The sequence below is a fragment of the Corvus brachyrhynchos genome, unplaced genomic scaffold (assembly GCF_000691975.1).
Source record: "Corvus brachyrhynchos isolate BGI_N302 unplaced genomic scaffold, ASM69197v1 scaffold117, whole genome shotgun sequence".
Taxonomy (NCBI): Eukaryota; Metazoa; Chordata; class Aves; order Passeriformes; family Corvidae; genus Corvus; species Corvus brachyrhynchos.
The window spans coordinates 409,834-435,136 of record NW_008238833.1 but is presented as its reverse complement, the minus strand read 5'-3'; the positions used below and the strand labels follow the sequence as shown (position 1 = coordinate 435,136).

The following is a 25,303-nucleotide window of genomic DNA, read 5'->3' as shown; positions in this document are numbered from 1 at the left end:
AGATGGACTCTTTTCCATAAGGCCTAAACTGGAATTCAGCCCATGTTTTGAAAATGGCAAAACACAGCAGGAGCAGTGCCACTAAAGCTGGGCAGTTAAGAAACACATCTTAAAACAGGAAGATACAGCTGAAAAGTTCAAATGTGCTGAGATTGGCCAATTTGTAGATAGTAAATCACATAATGGATATGCTATTTATCATGTGCTGACACTTTCTGAACAGCTTTTCAAATTTAAACAGATTTTGAACCAATTCATGTTGCTCTGACAATTTTAGGAGAACAAAAATTAAAAGAGCAGAATTATAATCACTGTCCAAAATGTTTCCTCAGGGTTTAGCATCAGCCCACATGTATTGCACTATGGCAACACATGACTGTTCCTGGAACCTTCAGACACTTATGCTATTGTAGTTGACAAAACTGGTTTTATTTTAATAACCGAGGAGGATTGACAGGAATTTTATTAAACACTTTAAAAGACAACAGATTCACTGCAGCAAGTCATTTTTAAATACAGAAGAGGAATAAGTAAAAAGTTAGGTACATATCCAACATGAAACATGAACATGTGGCTTCCAGGAGCTTTGAATTTTAAAGACTGAGAACTCTACTTACATCAAACAGTTCAAACACATCCACATCACAGAATCTTAGTATTGCACTATAGCTCCTTGTCCAAGACACACAATGCACAATGTGCACCTGCACTGCCTACATATAAAGGACCATCAGCAACACATCAGCATAGCCAGACAATCTAGGAAAGGTGAGAGGGTTCATAGGCTTGGTGGCAGAAGTATGGCAATAAAATCCAGCAGTTTGGACTACCAGTGTCCAATATAAGCCCTGTTCTGTGCTGGTAATGCAAGGGACATTAGGATTGCAGCTGTGCTGTGTGCTGTGCAGAGGTAGCATAAAATACGGCTTTAAAAACGTCTTTTAAAATAAGGCTTGTCTTAGCTGAAAGCCATATAAAAACTGAAGAGTTCTTGTAGTACTAGCCCTAAGTGTAGCACAGCAGCACTTTCAGATCCACTTGTTCAACAGCAGCCAGATTCAAATAGGGACACAATCTCTGAAATCTGCTGCAGCACATAAAGAGTTCTGTGCAAAAATGGTAACACCACCCACTCCTGTTTGCCCCTCATCCACAACCATACGGAGAATACTAGCAGACAAGAGCACAAAAGTGGGTGACACAAAGGAACTGCCAAATGGAAGTCTTACAGAACTGGAAGTCCTACCTAGCTATAAAAGAAGTCCTCCTTTGTTTAAAAAGCCGACTTGGAGGAGGTGACAGGCAAATCATTTCACTTACATGGACGATACAGAAAAATAAGTCAGTATATGACATTTGTGCAAGATACACACCACCACTGCGGTTCTTCACTCCCCACCCACCTCACCCTGCACCTACCATTTCAAGACAAAGGTCATTTTAATACTCAATGAAGGTTGAGGTCTTGGGCAGGGGGGTCAACATTAAAGCTGAATTCTACTCTCCCCACATGGTCTGATAACAAACCACAACAGTTTTCCAACATACAAACACTCCCCCTTACTTTGGCCGTTCCAATACACTAAGCATCTTTTCTTTAATTAAAATAGAGTCACAATGTGTATGGGGGAGAATGACCTTTCACAGTATTTACATCTACTTCACCTTGGCTGTTGGGTGTTTGGCTCTGCTGAGGCATTTGGGTGCCACTGTAATACAAGTTAATTTGTCTTCTCAAGTGTGGTTTGGAAAACAGCACAACTAATATTGCATTTGATACTACAAACACGTTGAGAAAAATTCCACACATAAAAACATTACAAAATACTTCGACAAACCATTACAAAAACAGAAGCAACTTCACTGATCTTCAGCCCAAAATTCCAAGGTGGATTTGTTAGACACTCTGACCAAAACAACTGAGAGATAGAAATTAAACCAACATTTAGCTTTCACATCATTGCATTTCGTAAAAAAAGTGTTAAGACATTTTAAATTTATTAACACATAGAAAATTCACAATCCCTAATATTTACAGTACCTTCTTAACACTAAAACTATTCGTAGTTTCTTTTCCACCAGTGTCAAGTACTTTATCCCAGACACGAATGTTGGGATGACTAACCAAGACATCTCAAGCTGAACAGAGTAACCTCTATTTTTCCCACGAAGACACAGCCAGTATCAGTGTCAGCCACCATCTGGTACAGATTAACCAGATTCATTATAAAACCCCATCCCTGCCCCACCTTTTCCAGGACAGAGAGACCAAAGTTACCTTACTTAAACCCCAGAACTGAGATGGCCACTGCTGCAGAGCAACACTTCAGGATGCAATGTGGCCATATCTTTTTGCTACCTAAAGGGTTATATTTCCCATCCTTCTACAACATGCAGCAAGCTCTGTCCAGCTGCCAGCTTCAACTGCATTCAGTGCACATCACTTGTTATGACAGAATTTTTTTGTTCTTGTTCCTCCTTGTATGTGGTTTGATTTTTCTGATAAATAATGGAAGTGTACAACACGCTTTTTCAGGCACATGATTCCTGATTATTGTATAACAAGTAGTCTGTAAACCAGTTTGGCCTCTGGGGAACTGTCAGGCGATTGAGAATGGTTGCATTCAAAGAGCAGCACCTTGCGCTGAGCGCAGCGGAGGCAGAGGACGAGCCTTCCCACAGAACGGGGCTCCTGGCTCCTGCAGTTGGGAGTCATCAGCATGAAGAATCTATGAGTCTCTGGCGAAGTCTCTTGTCTTCCCTCGTAGCCACACTGCCACTTGCATCGTGGTCTGTCAGAACTGAAGAGAAGGTAAAGCTTTAGAAGAGAAAGGGCCATCAAACCACTCGACTTGTGGTGTACAAAGGAACTGCCACAAAGGCCGTGCTGCACTGCCAGCTGTCCTGCGCTGCCTCCGCTGCCCCACACCCGGCAGCAGGATGCCCTGCACATCTCTCTCCCAGAGCCAGCATCTACCACTTGTTAACACAGTCCCTAATTAAAACATGCTGACACCACTACAGACAGAGGAAAAGATGATGAGCTGTGGGCAAAGCTTAGCTGATGGGTGGTGGAGCCTGCAGCTGTCCCCTGGCAGAAGGACAGGGGCTGCACCAGCCAGAGCTGGTCATAAAAACAGCAGCTTCTTTCTGCAATGCATCTAAACAGAGCTTCAAGCATGAGTTTGTTCTGCTCTGGACAAAAATAAGTCTTTGAAGTGTTTTTGTGAGATGAAAACAATCTCCAAAATTCTTCTTTCAGATAAAAATGAGTCAGATTTTCGATTAACTTTTTCAGCTCCTTGAGCCCAGACCTCCACCTTAGGTTCTTATATTTTACTTCCAAACCCACCTGTTCTTTGAAAAAGGGACAGATTTGAGAGGAAAACTATATTCTGTCAGAATTACTCCAAGCTGCTGCACAAGAGCTGGCTGCCAAAAGGGCTTCTTCTGGTCCAAAAATAATTCTGCTTGTTAGTTCTAATTCTCCTGTTGACTTCTCCAAATCTCAGCCTACCACAACTGCTTGACCCAGTTACAGAGGAACAGCTAACCCCTGGGTACTGATGCTTCTTTTTTATTAATTACAGGGCATAGCTTTCTGAAGAGAAAATAGATTTATTCTTTTCCTGCCTTTGAAATAGCTCTTTAACTTGCCCTCAGCATTGTGCTCACATACTCAGGTAAGCTTCTAAATGTTTTAAAGCATCATCACTTTTGGTTTATACCTCCCCCTGGATATTTGGCTTCTCTAATTCTGTACTTGAGGAAGGAACTGGTTTCACAATTAAGATATGCCACATTTTTTAGGACAGAACCCTAGATTGTATCTTATGTAAGAGTGATTGCTCAAGCTGACCATGTCTGCAGACTGATGAGATATCTAGAGAACCATTGCACCAATCCAGATTGACTTGGACCATTTTGGCAAAAATCACTTTACAGTCAATCTTCCTTGCTCTCTGTGAAAGCAGGAACAGGAACATGTTCACTGGCCCCAGTCCCACTTCCCTTCTTTTGTCATTTTCTGTTCCTCTGCCAGCAGCATTTCTGAGCATCAGACTTATTTTTATATTCACCGAAGACTTCTGCCAAAGCCTGAACAGAAGCAGAAGCAGCAGTTACTACACTTCGGAGCTAATTTCTGAAAGAAGTCCTGAAACCACCAGCTTTCTCACCAGAGCTCCTTCAAGCACAACCTACTGTAGGACCAACCTAGAGCTCTCCTACTGTGCAGGGGGTCTTAAACACTTAAAGTCCAAACAGCTGAAGCCCCTTAGTGCCAGAGCAGAGATGTCAGCAGGCACCACCAACCTAACAGACACTCCAGGGTTTAGCTGTGCCACTACACCACCACAGTCTTCTGAGGTTATAGCACTTACACAGCAGGCAACACAGCAAGGACTAAGCAGGTCCATTATCTTACAGAATATATGAGTAAGTTTTTGGTAGGGATACACATCTAGATCAGCTTACCTCGTAACTCTGTTGCATCTTTTTCCCGCTCTTTCATAGGTGTTTCTTCAGGCTTCTCCAACTCAGCGGTCCCTGGCTTCCCATCTATGGTATCAGTCTTAATAGTACCAAGGTTTACCAAAAGCTGCATGACATCAAACTTCTCAGAAACTGCAATGTTCTCCAGCACTTTAAGGCATTTAAATGATTTAAGTTCACTCACATTTTCTTCAAGAAAGAGGAGGTAAAGGCTTAAGTCATCAAAATGCTTTGACTTAAGTTTCAGAACATCGAAAGTTGGCAAGATTTCATACACTTTGAGAACACCTGAATTCCACCTCCATGGAACAAACATTGCATACACTACCAGGGGCATCACCAGCAGATAGACTATCAGGTTAATATAGCTGAGTACCTTGAAGACACCAACAGCAATAAGCTTGCACTGAACCACTTCTGGAACAGTTGTGTCATTCTTTAAGATCCCAGTTTTGATAGTGCAGAGAAACTCATCACTCAGCGAGGAGAGACTGATGTAGTAGCCCAGATAGAGGCATGCAATGAAAATAATTACTAGTGTGAGTAAACGGCAGGTAATGTATTTAATTATTAAGCACTTTGAATTCTTTTTTGTCTTCAGGTACTGCTCCACAATTGGGTATTTAAAGTAGCTTTCAGATATTTCCCACAAACTGAAAAAGAGAGAAAAAAACACCAAATCATGTAGATCAGATGCTGCAGCATTCACGTACCCCAAATATCAACAAAACCCAGCACTCGAAAAGAAATACAAGATTGGAAACCCTCTTAAAATCATAGAATCACAATAAGGTTTGCATTAGAAGGGTTCTTTAAACATCATCTATTTCCAACCAATCCCCGTGCTCTGCCATGTACAGGGACACTTTTCACCAGACCACGTTGCTCAAAGCCCCACCTAACCTGGCCTTGAGCACTTCCAGAGATGGGGCATCCACAGCTTCCCTGGGCAACCTGCGCCAGCCTCACCACCCTCCCAGGGAAGAATTTTTTCCTAATACCTAATCTAAACCTACTTTTTTTCAGTTTTCAGCCATTCCCCCTTGTCCTATCACTACATGCCCCTCTATAAACTCCCTCTTCAGTTTTTTTGTATATCCTTTTTAGGTACCAGAAGGTGCTTTAAGGTCTCGCTGGAGCCTTCTCTTCTCCAGGCTGATCAACCCCAGCTTTCTCAGCCTGCATCTGCAGGAGAGGTGTTCCATCCCTCTAATCATCTTGATAATCCTCCTCTGGACCCACTCCAACATGTTCACATGCTCTTATTGAGGTAAATTAAGGGTAGTTTTATTGAAGTTAATAGAAAACCAACAGAATAGCAGATAAATGAAAAATATCAACATTCTAATACAGAAAAGTTCCTTAAGAAACGAAGAGAGTTCAAACACTGGAAAATGGAAAAAAAAGTATAGCCCTCATGGCAACAAAATATTTTTGTTCTTCTCCAGTACAAAACAGGTAGAGTAAGCAAATCCATGTGGAAAAGCAGACTCCCCAAGCACTTGTTCAATAATAGAACGCTAGAAGGCTTTTTACTTGTCAAGACCTAACTCCACATTTCAAAGCAGAGACCTAAGTCCCCACTGCACTATTTGTATCCCCACATACAGAGAGAAACATGTATCCTGACCTAGAAGAAAGCAGAAACCAGATCTGGTTGGAACAGTGCACCAACTTGATCAGAGGGAGAGGGGGTCACTTTTGTTGCATTTGATGTTTGGTTTTTTTAATAATTTTTTTTTATCAGAAGCTTTGCAGACCTAGATCTTAAAGGACAGGAGATGACAAGTAACTTGACAGTGTGCAAGCAACTGTCAAGAACATTGAGAAATGAGGACTGCAGTATCTCTATTTTATTACAGTGTGGTGGGCAAAACTATTTAACACCTACTGCAACTAAAGAAATTGGAACACCTCAGGTAGTAAGTATCTGAAGAGCTCATTACACGTTTTCTTTGAAAAAAGAACACGCTAAGTTCCAGCTCCAAGTGCCAAAGTAATCATTTCAGGTATCATATTTTTTTTAACCAAACTTAAAAGTGTGTCAGGTCACCATTCAAACCTCTGCAATAAATTTCTAAGTGAGTACAGACATCACATCTGTTAAGAACATGAAGAGAAGAGCAAAGAAAGCCAAGCCCCAACATCTTACCTCTGTGTCAAGTTCTCATTAGCAGCTGGAATCAAGTCAGTAGGGTCCCTGGGGTCTCCACTTCGAATGCTATTAGCAGCTTTGATTGCCCTGTTATAGGCTTTGTCAAGTTCTTCCATAATAAATTTCAGGTCTGAGGAAAGGTGAGGTGCTGCAGTGAAGCGCCAGAACAAACACGGTAAATACAGCAGGATAGCAACGAGCAGAAGGATGTATGGGAAGAACTGCAGGGAGAACAAAACCCTGATTAGGCTTCACCTGCATAAGAAGCAAGTCAGTCAGCCAAACATCATCATTCTCCATAAGTACTAGGTTTCCTATAAGCCTATTAAATCCCTATAATTTTATTTAAATCCTTCTAGTAAAACCCAATTTTTTGATTACTTGGGATATACAGGGAAGCAAAATGTCTTTTCCAACAGCTCCAGTAACCTTGCTGCTGCTTAGGGCTTCCCCCCACCGAAGGAAAAACAAAAGCCCACAGAATAAAGGTGCCATGATCCTGATAACATTTTCAATCCTGATAACAATTTCTGCATATTCGTAACTGCTGGACCTGACATTGAGAAAGACAGCATTAACCTGGGGAAAAACAAAGAGCAAAGCAAAGCAGCTGTCAGAGGGGCTGACCGAAAGAAGAGGATACTGTCGCCTAACTCTCCCTGCCCGATGTGTCACCATTGCTCATAGCAACTAAAACACTCCAGCCACCAGCAAAATCTCTCCTGCTCTCCATTAGCTGTCAGGAGGCTAATAATGGAGCTGTTACATGCTCTCCATGCCCACAAACATACATGCTCAGAGTGCGTGATATACAGTGACTGTAAAGGATGTAAATGTGGCTGCAATACTTCAAGGTATTTAAATATTTTCAGATAACATCTACATGGAAACCAGCACACAGCATCAGAATGGTCTGGTGTTAATGCAGCACTGAGAAGTCAGCCTTTACATGGTCACCGCTGCTTAGGGAAAGGGCTGAAGCAGGTACAAAATACAAGTTTGAAGTTTTTCTTTCTTCTACTCATCAACAAGTAGTTTTTGTCATGCAATTTTAACTCCAATTCCTCCCAGCTGCAGGAAAGATGGTGTTTTCTATCTACTCTGACATGATATTCAAAGTATAAAATCATACATAACATTACCCTTACAGAGACATGATGTAAGACCTGGTTAGACAAGCACTTAGTGAAATGTGCTGCAAATTCAGACAACCTCTAATTCATCACATTCAGCTTTTGATAGCAAGCAGACTTCACTCAAATCCAGCATCAGTTCCTAAGGAAATTTAAATTAGTTGCAGTAAACAAATATGAAACAGATGTAAGACATCACAAGTGTTACAGCCATGTGCATATGCACACTCACTGGTAAAGCCAGTGGAGATTTTTAGAGCAAGCTTGAACTGAAGTCATTAATCAGTGCAAGTGGAAAAGCTACACGTACATTTGTAGGTATTTAACAAGATGAAAATCTGGACCTAATATTACTATGTTAACTTGTGTTTGCATTAATCAAGAGAGATTAAATTTCTGCATGCACAAAGTAAATAATTCGATGTTATGGAACATTTTATTCAGGAAAATTACTTCTAATATCACCTACCATTAAAGCAAAATCCTGTGTTATTACTGGCAGTAGGAATGCATATGATGTATTAGATCTTAAATGACTGACTTCCCCTACCCACAACAGCCCATAAAAACTGTGCAGAGCTCTGCCCTCACTACTGCCTCTCTTTCCTCTTTGCACACAACAGATAATGTCAGATCATCTTCCTTCTTCCAGGTCTAGCCTTTCCAATTGAGATGGAAAGCTCTGGCATGTCCAACATGTTTTGGACATCTCATCAACAGCACAAGAATTTGTTCTTCTTATTTATCACTGTGGACAATGCCACCAGGCCTCACAGGTCTGACTCCTGATGCCTTGGTTTACCCAAAACTTCATGGTTTCATATCCAGGCTCTATCAGTACTCTGAATTCTGTACTATGTAGAAGTAGAAACATTGGTTTATACCTCTTGGCTCTAATACTCACTCATTTCAAATTTTACAGGCATAAGAAGATTTATGAATTCCCTTTGTGACCCTCAAAACTGGAGCTGCCATCAGCAGTATCGCATATATTCCTAAAGATCTCTTTACCCTGCGTCCTATGTGACACACGGTAAGAGGCAAGATAGTTGTCACACTGAAGTCACAGCCCAAAACCTCCACTGTTAGTCTCCATGTCTTCCTTTATACCTTAAAAAAATTCTGCACTTGTGTAGCACGCTGGCATCAGCTCTCTTGCTCTGTCCCAGATGTCCTCCAATGTCCCCCTCTCCCCAACCTTGTTAGGCTGTTGCCTTACAGAAACCAGCCTCTGCCATCTTCCCTTGCACCTCCTCCTCTCCCCAGCTCCTTCACCACTGCCTCCTCACCTGGAAGCATCACACTGCTGGGGAAAAGGCATGTTTGTTATGCATTTGCTGGGCTTTCCCTTGCCAGGCTCTCACCACTCCCAAAGCTGTAGCTGTAGCTTTGCATAAGTAAACACCGTGCAACTCTTTTCTGAATGGTCTCAAAACCAGAGCAGCAACATGATCATTAGTCCAGCTCTTTTAGTTTGCAAACAAAAGCCTGTATTTGTCAGCTCCTCCACAGCACTTGATGCACAACTCCATCCTTCTCAGACCCTGGCTTTTTTAAAAATGAAAGATATGCTTGTTCTATTTGTTAACCGTAGGCTTAGATAACCAGAAAATTGTTTTGAATCATTAAAATTTAAGGCCTTGAATGACAGGCAGAAGTGAAAATGCAAAGTCATCTGGCATGAATCCTAGGTTTCAGAACAACAAACTTGGGTTGTCCAGCTCCTCTGACTACATTTGACAGTCAAACATAATGACTTCCCATCTTTAGAAGAGGACTCTGTGGTATTTGTGCACAGACGAGCATGTGCCATCTGCCTTTCTTTTACGGTTTATGGTTTGACGGTTTATTTGCTCCCAAGGCGCTGAATACACAAGGAGGAAATGTTACTTCAGTCTGGGACAGTTTGTAGCATTGAAGTAAAAGGAAGTGTCACTGATCCCAAGAACTGTATTGTCAAACCTATGCCAGAGAAAGATACTAGCCCACAAGTAAAACTCAAGTTTTTCCTTTGCTGTGTAGTTATCAAGTTCCTTTTCAACATATTCAGTACGAGACTGACAAAACGGGTGGTGGGTGCAGCAGGAACTCAAACTGCAGTGCCCTGTATGTTTTCTGCTAAGTATTGCTGAGCTCCTGAAAGCTAAGGATGATGGAAGCAGGTTCTTCTGCTTTGCTTGGCCCTTAGTCTGATGTCACACTGGTCCCAAGGAAGCAGAGCACTTGGAAGCCAAGAGGCTGCCCCTTGTTCTGTACTGCTGCAGTAGCCTTTGAGCCCTGTGCACATTCCAGGCCGTTTAAGTAAAATTTGTTAGTACTCAGCTACTGTTCAGCAAGAACACGTGCATGGGTACAGAAGAAGAGGTGTTTGAGCAGTCCATTTGCAGAAGCACATAAGGTGCTGGAATCACAAGACTTTTATCAAAGATGCATTAGCAGCACACTCTCCCAAAGGTGAAAGATAAAATCAGACTAAAGCACAAAATAGTCTGTCATTACCAGCTTCAACTGTGCTAAGATGAAGTAAATACACAGCAAATAAGTTAAAAGGCCATTTAAAATAACTGCTTTATAACCTCAAATATGCTTTTATCATGCAAAAAAAAAAAAAATAGCTGGAATTGGTGGAGTGACGCAAAGGGCATTTTCAAGGACCTAATCTACAGAAAGCTTACCAGGGTCTGGATAAAAATGGCTGGAAGAAGATGAAAATAACGTTAATGGCATTTAGAAAACAACAGCTTTCTAATTTATTGCATCTTAAGTCCTTATTTCCTCTGGGCAAGCACTATACAAGTGACTGAAAACATTCTGACTTCCACCCAGCTGACCATAGTCAAATAGTAACTTTAAGTACAATAGCACAAAACTTTAGCTGCACAGGTCTGGATAACAACTTTGAGAAAAATTAACTGGCACACAATATTCAACAAAGAATGAAGCACTGAAGTGCCTTCACTCATTTGACTTTAAAATACATGAACATGGTGACATGTCTCCCTCTTCAGCTCCAATTTTCTCTTTGTCTCTGGAAAGAGCCCAAGCAAAGGCAATAAGCTCCTAACAGGCTAATGACAGTAATTACATGTTTCCAGAAGCAAATGCATTAAAATCCCTTTGGATATGACTCTATTCCTGTTTGCAGCAATGGGAGATGTCTCATTGGTGTTCAGCAGAAACAGCTATAAGCGACTCATCATTCTGACTGAGATCCTATCCTATCTCCAAACCTACAAGTGAATCTCAAACCCTATGTGACCTTTATCCCACCTGTTACATACTTCCTGTTTTGATATAGCTTCAAAACTGTATTTCTCCAGTTCAAATCATCTCAACCCATAATCACCAGTGGAGGCTGTGATGGCTGTATACAGTTTATTCTGGACTTTGGGTGACAGATGGCAATGTGGTAGTCAAGGACTGCCTGGAACAGTGACCCAGACCTCTTGCTGATGTACAAAGATGACTACAAGTCAATCATCATACTCCAAAAGCAGTGGGCAGCCCAGGGCCTGCTAAGCTTTCCAGCATAGCTGCAGGCTGCATGTCAGGTTCTCCCCTTGAGCTGGGATACCTTTCAAGGTTACTCCTCAAGGCTGAGAGATTCCTTGCTGTAGCACGCTGTCTTTAAGTGATTAACAGCATGATAAACCTTGAAATCTTAGCTAAGTGATATAAAGGGTTGACAGTGCACATATAATCCTTTACACATAAACTGCTGGCAAGCCTGGGACTAAGCTGGAACCCAGTCACACCTGAACTCCCCTCTGAGAAGGGGTTTAGAACACAGAGGAGTCCTTTCTGAACCTCATGACTCAACAGGAGGGTCTCCCTAGCAACTCTCATTCTATCCTCCATGTACTAAATAATGAAGTGTATCTTCCCACTAAATCTTGTTAAACCACTGTAACATTTACCACTGAACTGGTTAGTTCACTGTTTTATATCAACACATTGTTGCCTCTCTCTCATGAGTGAAGTGGATGACTCCATCTGCAACAAACTTAAGTAGCTCTAACACTACATTTTCAAATAATTATTTATAAATGCATCTGCATATGAGTTTCCTTGCTCTGACAGCCCTTAATCTCTCTGGGTAGGGTTTACAGGTGAAACATGAGGAGCCCTCAGTCAATTAAGAAATTGTACAAACAATGAGTAACTAGAACCAGGTAACAATCATGATTATAACTGTACCATCAATATAATGAATAACCTCAAGGCTTGTTTTTGTGTACTCAGGCAAATGATTCAAAGAACAACTCAAGGGTTCATGGTAAATCTTACCTCTTTTACAAAAAGTGAGGGTTTTCAATGACGTAATTTCACTTCATGCATACAAAGACTGCAGACCCACTCTCTGTATGCAATGCTTTCGGCAGGTCCCAAAGCACTTGTCCTGCACTTTGATATCTGAGCCAGGCAACCAACCTCTCCTGTGTGGCTGTGCCACATGTGCAGACCTCTTCTTTCAATACTCAGGTGAGTTGTTTCCCTGCATTTCATACGAGTATAAATCCCCTTCTTCGGACAAACCACCTACTCCCTTAACTTCTACTTTGCTTACCTGTATCTTCTTCTTTGCTTCTCCCCAGTTAACAGCAGACTAGAAAATACAGTAATTTAAAAAATCTTTAGAAGATTCTTGATCATAGGCAGCTCCACCCTAGCAATCCAAATTTCAGGACTATAAAGTGGTCAGTCTCTCAGTGTTCAACAACCCTCAGCTTGCTTGGTTGCTATCAAGAGCCAGTAAGATGATGCTCACTGTTCTCCTACTTGAAGTTTTATAAATTTTTCTGTGCACTATGGATTAAAAAGGCTCACAGTGCAGTTCCTCTCCTTCTCAACTAGACTGCAAGGTCTGCCCACACACAATGGCAAAAAGCTTCTCTTCTCCTTCCAGTTAAGGATCAAGACAAGTTTTGCCAAAATAACTTGGCAGGTGGGGCACTCATCTTTAGAGTGCAAACTGTCTGCACCAGGTGGGCAAATGCAAAACTGCTCCATCCCCCATCACCACTGCCTGTCTCTTTACCACTCACCTCTAAAACCTATATCTCTGTTCTTACTCTTCAGACAGACACAATAAACCTCTTAAGGGAATAGAACCAGAGTGGAAAATGCCATAAGAAAACAGAAGCAACAAAAGAGTAAAGCCTGACCAGAATAAGTTTCATCAATGACAAACCTGAAGAGGTTTGTCAGAGAACTCAACAATATAATCCTTTTGACAGATCTCTCACTGACAAAGAGGAGGAAATCTTAGCATTAAACTAAGAATGCAGGCAGGACCTACCATAGTCTCTTCTTTATATTTATCTATCTGCAGGTATTTTGTTTATTGAATTGTGCATTTTAGTACACAACTCATTTTTGCTTCCTGCTAAGGGTTATCCAGTGTGAAGAGTTTCCAGGATCACTGTAAATTTCAGAACTCTTGTTCTCCATGGAGAGGGGTCCTGGGCACCCTCTAGGAGCACACTGACTACCAGAGAGTCAACAAAGCCAGAAGGTTGCAGTATGCTCTTTCTCAGTTTCCAAACTGATGAATTCAACCCCTGGGAGAATCTCCTAATGCAGAACAGGACAACCAGTAAAGGTGCCAAGCTTTGGGGAGTGCCCAGAACTGAAACTTGCATTTTACTGTTCAAAAAACCAAAATCCCAGAGTAAACTTGAACTCTGAAATAGGAGGGAAGGAGGGAAATGGGAAGGTTTCAGTTTTTCTGCAATGCAGCCTGGGTTTGATAATCCTCCAGAGCAACCAGATGCTGAGAACAAAAGCAGTGCAGGTTGCTACAAGTTGGCTTCCTCACCAAAGAGCTACCTGCTCCTGCTTCCTCTCTGTACCACACTGAGCACTGTCCCAGGAGACAGTACTTCTGACAGAGCACAGAGAGCATGCCAAAAGGAAATCCATCCCCTTTAATCAGGAACGGGGCCTACAATCTCATTCCCCCAAATCCATAATATAATGCCTCCTTAAGCATTTTTTATGGAGCCTTCCCGCATGCCAATACAGTGAGATACTAAGTGAGTCAAAGCTTTGGAAAGAACCTGCAAATAAAAGCTCTGCTTCCCAGGAAGCAGGAGAAAAGTTTTAAGTGTTGTTAACGATCCCTGCTGTCCCTCTGTGTGCATCCCTGTCCCTGACACTGCAGAGTCAGATCTCCACTGACCTGAGCACAGGAAGTCTCCCTTTTCTCCTTAACATCACTGTGCTACCAAAAGGCTCTGCTCATTTTTAAAATTATTATCTACCCAAAATCTGCAGAGCAATGAGCTTGTACATACTTTGCAGTGCAAGGTTGGGAAGACCACCCAAGCAAGCCCTGTCTTCCTGCAGAAGTGACCCCAAGCCACCCAGCAGCTGTTGGCCCTGGATGCAAAGAATAGCCTTCAGATATCACAGTGGGAGCCAAAGTTCACTGTTAAACAGCTGTAACGTCACTCCTTCCCTGTAAACTTTTAAAGCACGGAGGCTGATGAGCAACCAGAAGTATATTAGCTAACACTGACCTCCGAAGAGCATCTGCAGCTCCCAGTGTCTGGATCAGAAGGGTGGGTGGCTAATCATGGGTCTAGGAGGCTAAGATGAGGCACCAGCCTCTGTTACAGCCTCTGGCTCAGCTGTTCAGATGCACTCCCTGCAGACAGTTTGCAGGGCATTTACAAGGAAACATCATATACCATTAAGCTGTCATGGGAGGAACTGCAGCAATTTCTGATACAGCACTAGTTAGCCAATTAACATGGGTTGCATCGTAAAAGTATGAGTGCTTAAGCTATTTGTGGCTGGCAAACAAGCAGACTTAGTGCTATCAGCAGGTGACTCTCACATGAAGTTCAACAGAAAGAATTTCGGTAATGAACTCATTCCCTCAAGAGAAAGAGACAGCAAACTATCCAGGTTTGCAGGTGGAGTTTCCAGCCATGCAAGCTACCTGCACCGTGAGGCGTTCCAGCAGCTTCAACTGGCCTCTGTAGAAGGTCTGAAGTGGAGCCCTAACTGTGCAAGGAAGAGTTCGGGCTAGAAACCAACAAGTCTGGCTTTAACATTCATGAAACACACACCTACTAATAGGTCAAGGTTATTAGTGGAGATAACAGGAGAAGCCAGCAGTAAATCCTCAGTTAGTGATTTGAGTCAGAAAACAAATCAGAGACAGCCTCAAGAGAAAATACCACCAGATTACCACCAGACGACTTTATAATAGAACCTGAGGCTTAGGACACAGCAGCAAAAGCCAGAAATACAGGTGCTGCAGGTCCCATACCTGAGCTCGCTCTAGCACCAGGCTCTCCTCTGCCCCCAGATGCCAGGGGTTTATTTGCTGTGACAAGTAATAAAAGGGCTGAGGAAGGCAGAACACAAATTTGCAGAGCCCAACAGCATTTCTTATTTTGGCATCAGCACTGCTCAAGCAGGCTCAAGCTGCTTCTCGAGTTGAGTCAGCTCCAGGCATGGCATTAATTCAGTGTGTAACTCCTGCCAAACCTCAGCTAACTGCTTTGAGCCAGCTCAAGTATCTTAAAACCTACTGCACTTTTAACCCATAAAATGAGTCTCTTTCTGTGCATTCGGTATGATGCTGCTTTACCTGAAGCAGTGAAAGCCAGCTCATAGTTTACCTGTGGACATGCAGGAGAGTACGCTGAAGACAGGGGTTAAACCTGTTGGTACCAGTGATTAATATCACCTCTCCCAAAATGTCTGTCTGCCATAAGTCTCCCTGCATGCACAACTGGCCGAGAATAACACAGTCAAAATATAAAATGTTTTCATTACCCTGTTTTCCTAAAATAAGCTTTTGATACAAGCTTTAAGGCAGTTTTGCGTCCTGTATTCCAGTTTTAAAATAGTTCCTGGCTAAAGCCAGGTGAAGCAATCACTCCAGGGCAACGCAGCAACGTTAACATTACTCTTGTGTCAGATAACTGGTGACCCTTTATTTAGAAGGAGAAAATACCTTCTCTAGTGCTACCCCTCTTTGGAAGTACGAGAAAGAAAACATTCTAAAAATAGAGAGTTAAGTCAAAGCCAAGGACTACAGCAGAGCAGAGGAGCAAGTGAGGCAAAGGTAGGTTTCTATGTGGGAATAACTTTGCCAGGTGATGGAGACCTATACATACTTTATGCAGCCACAGGGGTATGTTTTCTAAGTTGTTGTGGGATGGTTGCTTCTGCTGCACAGCTGCCCAGCAGTAGGAGTCCACATAAGCAGCTTGTCGCCAGGAGAAAGAGCTGGGTGCAAAACAGCTTATCTGAGCACCTGGGAAAACAAAGCAGAAGTTATTGCACCCTTGAAAGATTAAAAAAAAAGAAGAAAACAAGTCTAGAAAAAAAAGCACACACTTAAGATGTTATGGTATCCAAAGTTCTCAGGTTAAGTGATCAGACAAAGCACAGCAGCTCTGCGGGAAGGAGGGTCACTGAGGTCCTACTGCACCCAAAGGCCATAACTCCCACAGGGATCCATCTAAGGATGTCTCCTAAGGCTTGAGACAGCATATTAAAAGCACCTATCTTTTCGGCCAATTTCCATAAGTTTTGTGGGGAATGTGACCTTAAAGACCTTTCTCACATGCACTTAACTCAGGTTGGCCAAAGGGGAACTAACAGATACAAAGTGTGATCAGATCAGGCCTGAGGCAACAAATGCCAGCACATACCATTGTGTCACAATTTCCCAAAAGCACAACCTACAGCTCACATGTCTGTTGTAACAAGACCTCAAACACCATTCTTGCAGCCCAGCAGTCCTTGCAATGATGGAAGGGCACATTTTCCCAGGGTGCTGCCACTTCTTCTGCCTCTGAGTCTACAAACTATTTTGAGGGGTTCAAGTTATATCTGTAGAAACAAGGATTTCCCTGTAACTTTTGGCTGAGAAATTGTGGCCTCAGACACCCCCAAAGCGTGCCAGGCCCCTCCTCACCAGTGTCCAAGATTATGCATAACACCGTCATCCCCATTCATTCCCAGGGCCTCTTCAGCTGCTCAGGAGCTCCAAATTAAGATCAAGGCCCTAAGTGACAGTGAGAGCAGCTATTTGGCCAGCCTCAGCCTTAAGGTTAAATTCTGCTCTGACCAGCCACAGGCACCATGTGACTCCTCCCACAGCATACCTCAACCGGGAAGAGCGCTTATGGGACATGGAGCATCAGTGGCTCCTCAGATAACGCCAGTAAAACAGGATGAGGCGGTTCAACTATCTTTCTGAAGCCTTGAAAAGGAAAGCAACATCCCCTCAACACACATACATTTCCACCAGACTTTCATAAATGTTGAAACAGGAAGTCATTTCACCAAATAAACACACAGAGTGGAGATGGCTCTTCCATGAACATTTCTTCTAAGCAACTTCCAACACTTAGACCAATATCAGAAGACCAACAGGGGGAAAATATTGCTATGTTTTTTCCCTTAATATATTCATCTAAATTATGCTAATAGCATTGCTGTGTGCTTTATGGGAATAAGTATTTAATATAAGATTGTATCACTTGTCGTGCCTTTTTGCTAGTTTAGCTTTCAGTGAACAAGAACTAGTTTTGGAAAAAGAGTCAACTGCATTTGCCTTGTAACTTGTACGGCCTCTTTACAATGCAGCATAGTCAAGGAGCTTTATGAATAAAAGCCTTTCCATATGAGTCACTATTATAATTATTTCTAAGGCTGTAGTATCTTAAGGACATGGTTTGGTCATCGTGGTTTGACCTGTCACAAGCCTCCCTTATGGAAAACAAGTTACTGTTTATCAGAGTAGAGCTCATGTGATTTAGCAAAGTTGGCACCAGACAAGCACTTGCACTCCCCCAAAGTTTTGGGAGTTTTTGTTTTCCAGATGATTTCCATTAGTTGTGGAAACCCAAGAAATAATATATTGCAGAAAAAAAAAAAATAAGGGGGGGGAGAAAAAGCAAAGAAAAAAAGCAGGCATTTAATGTCTGCTCTCCACTGGATAGGGACCATTCATGCCCTGCTCTCATCATTTAACCAATCTCCTGCTGGTGGCTGTGCCCAGTGTGGAGCAGCAAACAAATGACCCTTTCAAAGGAAGAGCAATGGACTGTTCAGAAAGATGCTTTGTCTTATTCATGTTTGTGAATCCACAAAAAGAAACACATTCCATGTGTTCATTCTCATTAATGGGTGGAACACCACTTAAAGTGATGGAGTGTTTAAAAGGCACGAGTGAGGAAGAAGGCAGCCAGGCCCCTTCTCCGAAATGTCATGGGCACAACTTCATACCAGAACAGCTACAGTGATGCCAGTGCTGCAGCAGAGCAGTGAACATCCCTCACAATCCCCAGTGTTTCAGTAGGGACACTGGAAACCTGACTTGGGAGCCAAGCAGACAGAGCTCAGCCTCAAGCAGGGGGACACTCCAGTTGTCATACTGGTTTTTAACTGATTGCAGTCTTCTTTGTAAACACTTGTTAATTCAAATTACAACTATGCAGTAACAGTAGTAATGTTAAGACTTGTACAGGGAAGATGTTTTAGTGCATCATCCATACAAAACACAGATCATTAAATGCCTCAGAAAATTGTCACCATTTTCTATCCTTCCTTCCTTCCTAGCAGTAATAGCAGTATATACAGAGAGATAATTTACTTTGTGTTGGACTATTCTGCAAGAAGTGGAGAAGAAAATCTGTAGTTTCTATTAGAGAAATTTGGCACAGGGCTACCTGCCTTCCACAGACCTGCTGTGCATACAGCTATGCACAGGGCTAGTTTATGAGAGGCTAACAGTCCTCTGCTACAAAAGGAACAGCCTCCTGGCTTGGTGACATGAAGCCATTCCTGCCCTTTGCTCTTGCAAGTAATAGCTTGGGAAAGAGAAAAGCAGCAAACAAGGCCATAACAAAGGGAGATAAAATATACAGAAGAAGGCTGAGGAATAACAAATGACTGCATTTGTTAAGCAGTTGTCACAACAGTCTGGCCAATTTATCATTGCACTTGGCAATGCACTTTTTTGTGTAATAATTTCCGGATACTAAATTAGCTTTGGAGAAGGAGTAATAGGGATTTGACTTACATTTTTGCAAACAAATGAGGATAAAAAAATGCCATTTACTATGGTTGTCCTAAAGAGAGACCACCCAAAAGAGCTGCAGAAAACCAAGGCAGCAACGGGTGTGCAGCTACATATGATGAAATGACACTTTTCCAAGAGTGCCAGGATGAATTACTTGCAGGCAAGCAGCTGAGTGCAGAGTACAAGCCTGAGTCACTGCAGCCAGTGCACAGTGAGGACAAGCTGCCACCCCACCCAGCTGTGGCACATCTTCATGGGTGCTTTGCCAACAAACTTCCAGCTATTGCCTCCACATGTGTACCAGGAATATCCTTTTTTTCCTGCAAGTGGCTCTTCTGCAGCTCCTACACAGGAAATCTACATATGAGAAGAAACTCTCAGAACCCCAAGGAAATCTCAAATTCAAAGGAGAGTCCCTGTTCAGTACTGGACTGTTTTGCTGTGTGTGAGGCAGGATGTGCTGAGAGATCAGCACCCTCTGGCTGCATCCTTTACAAAAGAGAGGGTAAAGCCAGCAAGCCAGACTGGTTTCCTCTTCAGTGGCTCAAAACCTCTCTGTTGACTTACACATCTAATTAAGAAACTGCAACTAACAGAGAGGACTTCCAAGAATCAATGCTAATCACAGGCTTAACTATTTTTCCTGAACCAGGATCAAATGATTGCAGTTGACAGGATTAAACCTTCAGTAAGTAATTATTTGGATTCTAATACACTGCAGTCACTGCAAAAAGATTTGCATATGCTTGGAGGAAAACCTGGCCATTAATTATTACCATAATTTTCCACAAGGCAAAATGAACTTGCCATGATACCCAAACATCTGATTTTATCTAGCAAGAATTATGCTCTTTAGTAGCCACTACAGAAACACCTAAACAAGAAAATCAAGGCACACATAGACAAGGTACAGACTGCCAGGCACCATCCAAGTCACATCCTCCACACCAACATTAAAAAATATTTTTAAAAATGAAAAAAGAAATCCCAATGCATACCAAAGAAGAAACAAATGTACATGTGGGTGTACAGGTGTACACACATGCATTAGGGGCACACGTGAAGGAATGACTGAAGTGGCAGGTTGGGTGAAACAGAATGGACACCCTGTTGAAGAAGGAAGTATGGAGCAAATGGGTGCACTGGAGAAAAGAACCTCTTCCCTAAGGTACTTTGGCAATGGAGTACTAGCAAAATGTAAAGCTCAGGTGATTCAATGTTTAAGTGGAGTGGGTCAGAGGAGTTACGAAGTATATTTCTCTCGCCAGGGGGCTGCAAGTTATCCCTCAGAGAAGTCTCAAAATCATGCAGTGGGAAAAGAGCTGGGTATTTATCAAGCATTGCCTTCACAGTGATAAGTTTTTTGATTCATGGGGAAAAAGAATCGTGAATTAAATTTCCACCACTGAGATTAAAGGAAGACAAAAAAAGTTTCCCTTCATCTGAAGGAGAAGCATTACAAAACACTGGCAATGACCATCTAGCTTCACCATCAACATGGGTGGTACCCCAAATCTCAGGCAGTACCAGAGGCCCATGATGCTTTTTACACTTACTTTGGCAGCTAAAGCAGCTTACTATCATTTCCACAGGAAATGTAAAGCTGGCTCTACAGGAATTAAACAGAAGAAAAAATCTTACCAACAGCTGAAGATGTTCACCCAAAGACAGTTCAGACTTGATACCAAAGTAAATGTTTTTACAAGTTTGCCCTGACTGCCCAGGCAGGCCTGTGCCTGATGCTGGAACTTCTGCTCTTTCCTGAGCACTCCCTATGTGCCAAAGAGCAGCACAGTATGTCCTTCTGGGATCTGCACCTCTGCTGACAGCAGTTCTCAGCCTGTCTGGCTGCTTTGGACTGAAGCTACTCACACATTTGTTGTCTCAGTTCTTCATTAATGCCCTGGGTTTCACAGCATCCTGCGGAATTAAATGCAAGGTGTGCAAACGTCAACTATTAGCATACAGCCTGCTTCAGCAGCACTGGGAGGGGTTTTTCCAGCTCTCAGCCAGCAGCTGCCACAGTAGTAGTCTTTGGCCTAATCACACCCAACCCAACTTTAGCCCCCAGCTCTCGTGAAGTCACAAGATAAGATTATTTCCCAAAAGCCTCCCCAGGAACCTGTGAACACGAAAGGAGAGAGACACCAGCAGGGAGGACCAGACCAGGGGGTAGAAAGAGAGGAAAGGAGTCCAATTCAAGAGTTAGGACTGGTTTTTTCAGTATATTTGTTGTGATTTATATTGGGGGGTTTTCCCCTTTCTAGACATTTTATTCTCATGACTGCTTCAGACACATGATGAACTTATATAGAGAGATACAGGCCCAGCTGGACATGCAGTAAGGGGCACTGCAGATGGGCACTACTGCCATCATGGCACCCACAGAAGCTTCTGGGATGCAGCAGAGTTCCCCACTAATACCCTTCACTCTGTGTTTTCTGCCAGCCAAAGCACCTCAAAGCCCACAGGCAGCCAACTGCAAGGATGGAAATTAAAAAAACAAATTGGAAGAAAAAAGTGCCCAGAAATTAGGTGGAAAACGAGCAGGGAAAGCAAGGATTGTCACCACTGGGAAAGTCCAAAGTGGTCAATGGGGACATTAACCCCATGGTGTGTAGAGCATAAGGCAAGGCTCCACCTTGCCACCTCTGAGCACCCTCCAGCATGGTAAGATGCACCAGAGCACCGGTGGGAAAGAAGATGGTTTTAGTGCAGCAAATCTCCATTTTGACAGACGGAGCCTTCATGACGATTACAACCAAGTTTCTCAGCCCTCTTTACTCAACATGTGATGGTTTCTGTGTCCTGGAAAGGTTTACAAGGTGCTTTCTTCTACAGTAAAACAGAGATGCTAAAACACGCGGATTACTTCATCCCAGCTTCAGATGAGCCATGCATAACCAACACTCAAACTGAACACGTAGTAAGGGCTGCTGGGGCCACCACAAAATTCCCTTCTTCTCCACTCTCTCCCTCCCTCCTTGTATCCCCTCCCAGCCATCACCTCCCACACGAGGCTGCAGTGAATGCAGCCAGCACAGGCTGCCCATTGCACAGCTGTGCCTGGAAGCTGTTGTATGCAGGAGGTCAAACAACATCATTTGGTGACAAGCACAGATGACCAGTTCACAGTTGCCTTCCTATGGAAAAAGATGAAAATATTTGATGTTGAGTGGACAGCTCTCACATCTCCTTTTCTTTCAGCTGCAACTGACAGCTATTGATACTTTACCCAGAACTAAGCTGAATTTTGGCAGATGCCAAAATGAAGCAGCTTGTTTCAATTTCCTCTCTTCTCATCTGACTGTACCTGCTTATATCGGCAGTACCCTGCTCCAAGCAGAGCCTTGGGAATAAATATCTATGTTTTCAGCCAGGCTGTTTACAGTAAGAGAGCACATCTTGCAATACACCCAAACTGAATTCAGAAACTGGAATCTCAATCCTGACTCAGAGCTCTTCTTACTAAAAATGGCACAGATAAAATTCTATTAATTTGTGGCTCACAAATTGCTGAGGGTAACCCATCTTTCAGAGGTTTATTTCCCCTTTATAAGAAGAATGGGCTATATTTAGATGGTTTCTATTACCACACTACCTGACCACCTGTAGCATATTCACCCAAGAACTGCCAAGTAATGTAAGAAAATAATATCAAGCCATAATATGTTATATACATGTACAGCACAATCCTCACAATCCTATTACTATTTCCACCTTCCCAGTATATATAAAATTACATAAAATTATGTAAAATTGTATAAAACAAGGTCTAGCTGCAAAGAGATAACAAGTGCAGGATTTCAAGCAGCAAAGATTCCCAGGGACAGCAGAGAACAGCTCAGTCACTGCTAAGCACTACCAGAACCAGCTTAAAATCCTCACAAAACTACAGCTGACCATGGATTTCTAATCAGGTTAGTTCTCCTCCTGCCCCTGAAGGATGCTAAAGTGGGGTGGAGGCACTAACCCCACAGTTTCAGCGGTGCTCGCTGGCTGGGTGTTGCAGCTGGGTTTTCCACACCTCCAGCAGACAATCCTCTGTGATTCCACTGGAATCTCATTTATTTCCTGAAACTCCGGCCAAAACTAAAAGTTACTTGGTAGCTTCAGAAAACTTCCATAGTCTTTGTAAACGTTTTAATAATTGCACACAATTAAGAGCAACCACGTGTAGGAGAAAATTGCAGGTGTCTGACACCACACTGCAACAGAACAGGAAAGAAGAGCAGGAAGGGAAGATGACAGGATGAGATGCCAAGAGAATCTGATGTGGGAAGAATGCAATTATCACAACAGAAATAGGAGCTGAGCATTCATTTTTGGAAAGGGTGTTCAGTTCTTGTACTCTGAGGCAGGTATTTCCACCAAACACTTTCACATCCACCTCCAAGTTGCTCTTTTTCTGACCTAAAAATGGACCCCAACATTTTCCCTCAGTTTAGCACTCCTGAGCTTTTTCAGAGCCCGATTGTATCAGGAAGTGTTTGAAAACAAACCTTGCTGTCTATTTTATCACTGGCTGAACACCACAGCTCAGACAACCAGGAATTTCCAGCCCCTAAAATCCTCTGTGTTTCCCCAAATGCTTTAATGGAAACAGTTTGGACTGTCCCATAAGCAGCCAGCCTGTTGAGCTTCAAGGACTGTGTGGGAAATAGGTGACAGCTGTAACAGCAGCACGGCTGATTTACTATCACTTTCTGTATGGATACCACGTGGTGCAGTTTCACCCATACCCGGGGCCTATTTTCATACCTATTTTTCAACTAAAAAAAGCTCAGTTTTCAACCCAATGTTTTCTTCTAACAGGTGCTCAGGATTTTAAGCAAAAAGAAACACTAGCAAGATGCAGCCCACTTTTTATTCTTGCTTTATGAATCTACTGCACTCACAGATTCAATTCAAAGTAGTTTTAATATTGAAATAATTGAAAGATAAGAAATTAACTCATCTGAAAGAAAGGCACACTTTATTGAACTCTGCAGTTCAACAGTGTGTTTGATCTTTGTGTAAGGAAGGAAAATGAAACAAATGAAAGAAACATTGGTACACAGGCACTGTTTCAAACTGGATCCAGCACTTCTAGAGTAGAAGTAGAAAGAAGAATTAAGGGGACCATATACAAATTAGTGTATGGAAATGCAAACCCTCTTTTTCATCACTTTAAGAGGAAGAAATTTGCTCGTTATCAGTAGCAGATCTAAGTGAAGCAGGTTAGAGTACAGAAATATGGATGTATCCATCCAGAAACTGGACAAACAGAGCTGCCACAGGGCTCAGATCTTGTCTCAGCATTTGTAGTCTGGTTATCCTTCACTCCTCTGCTCAGGTATTGCAGGCCACATTGATCTGGGGCAAACCCACATCTAGTGCAATACGTGTAGCTGTTTGTAAATACAGCAGTCTGGAGCATCTTATCTCTTAAGCAGTCTGGTATCTGACCAGTGCTATTCATGATGGCTTTGCACAGATTCACCACTAATTCAAAGTCCCAGTCCAATTTCCATTCTGCTGGCATTCACTTGACTCCATCCTGTAGATGATGGAGATCAGGTATATAACACTGAATGGCAATAAACAGGTACATGCAGTAAATCGAACTATCTCTGAAAGGCTGGAAATCCTAGGATTCACCCCTGTCTCAAAATGGACAGTACTGCTTATTGACCATTAAAATCTTCATCCAAGTAGTACTATTCTTACAGAATAACAGAAACGCTTGGGTTGGAAGGGACCTTAAAGATCCTTTAGTTCCACTCCTCATGCCACAGGCTGCTGCATGATCACTTCTGTAACTTGGGGAGGTGGGTAAAAAAAAGGTACTCAAATAATTAGGAAACCTGGTCCTTTACCTGTAAAGTATAGTTTCATCTACCGAGTCACAGCAGAAATTGAAAACTGAACTGGAACAGCTGCAGGAGGGCAGAGGAGCAGTGGAAAGCTTTAGAGAGCTCTCCCACTGCCCGTCCTGTGGGAGACCAGCCCCACTGAGCCGCCTGCAGGGCAAAGGCAGAGCTCTGACAGCCCTTCTCCGTGGCACCTGTCCCTGACAGCTGCTGAGCGACACCGCGATCCTACTCCCGAACACCCCGAGCGCCGGGAGCGGCAGCAGACAGGCAGTTCCGAGGCACATCCCGGCTGGCTGCTCCAGGCTGAACTGCGCTGGGAAACAAAGGGCGGCACGGCTTCAGCGCTCCCCATCACCCCCACGGGAGAAGATGCGCCGGCTGGGCTCACAAGGCTCCTGCTCAGGAGGTGCTGAGAGAACGGCAGCGGCCAGGGAATGCCCCAGCGAGAAGGCGGGCACGGGGAGGCGCGGGGAGGGCTGGCCGGGAAGCCCAGCACACCTGGATGAGCCTGCTGCTAGGGATGCTCTCCGGAAGAATGTTTTCCGGGAAGGCAGCTTTCCTTCCTGCGGCCCAAAGGCGCCCTCCGCCCTGCCCCGAGCGGGAGCCCCTCCCG

General features: G+C 43.1%; 1 protein-coding gene across 1 annotated transcript; it reads right to left on the bottom strand.

The window, feature by feature from the left end:
- Positions 1-407: 407 nt before the first annotated feature.
- PANX1 (pannexin 1) lies at positions 408-16,133 on the bottom strand. Its single transcript, XM_017738209.1, has 5 exons — positions 15,918-16,133; positions 12,350-12,388; positions 6,647-6,870; positions 4,477-5,147; positions 408-2,801 (listed from the first exon to the last, which is right to left on the bottom strand). The coding sequence occupies exons 3-5, from the start codon at positions 6,763-6,765 to the stop codon at positions 2,716-2,718; spliced, it is 876 nt and encodes a 291-aa protein (XP_017593698.1). The 5' UTR covers positions 6,766-6,870; positions 12,350-12,388; positions 15,918-16,133; the 3' UTR covers positions 408-2,715.
- Positions 16,134-25,303: the final 9,170 nt, after the last annotated feature.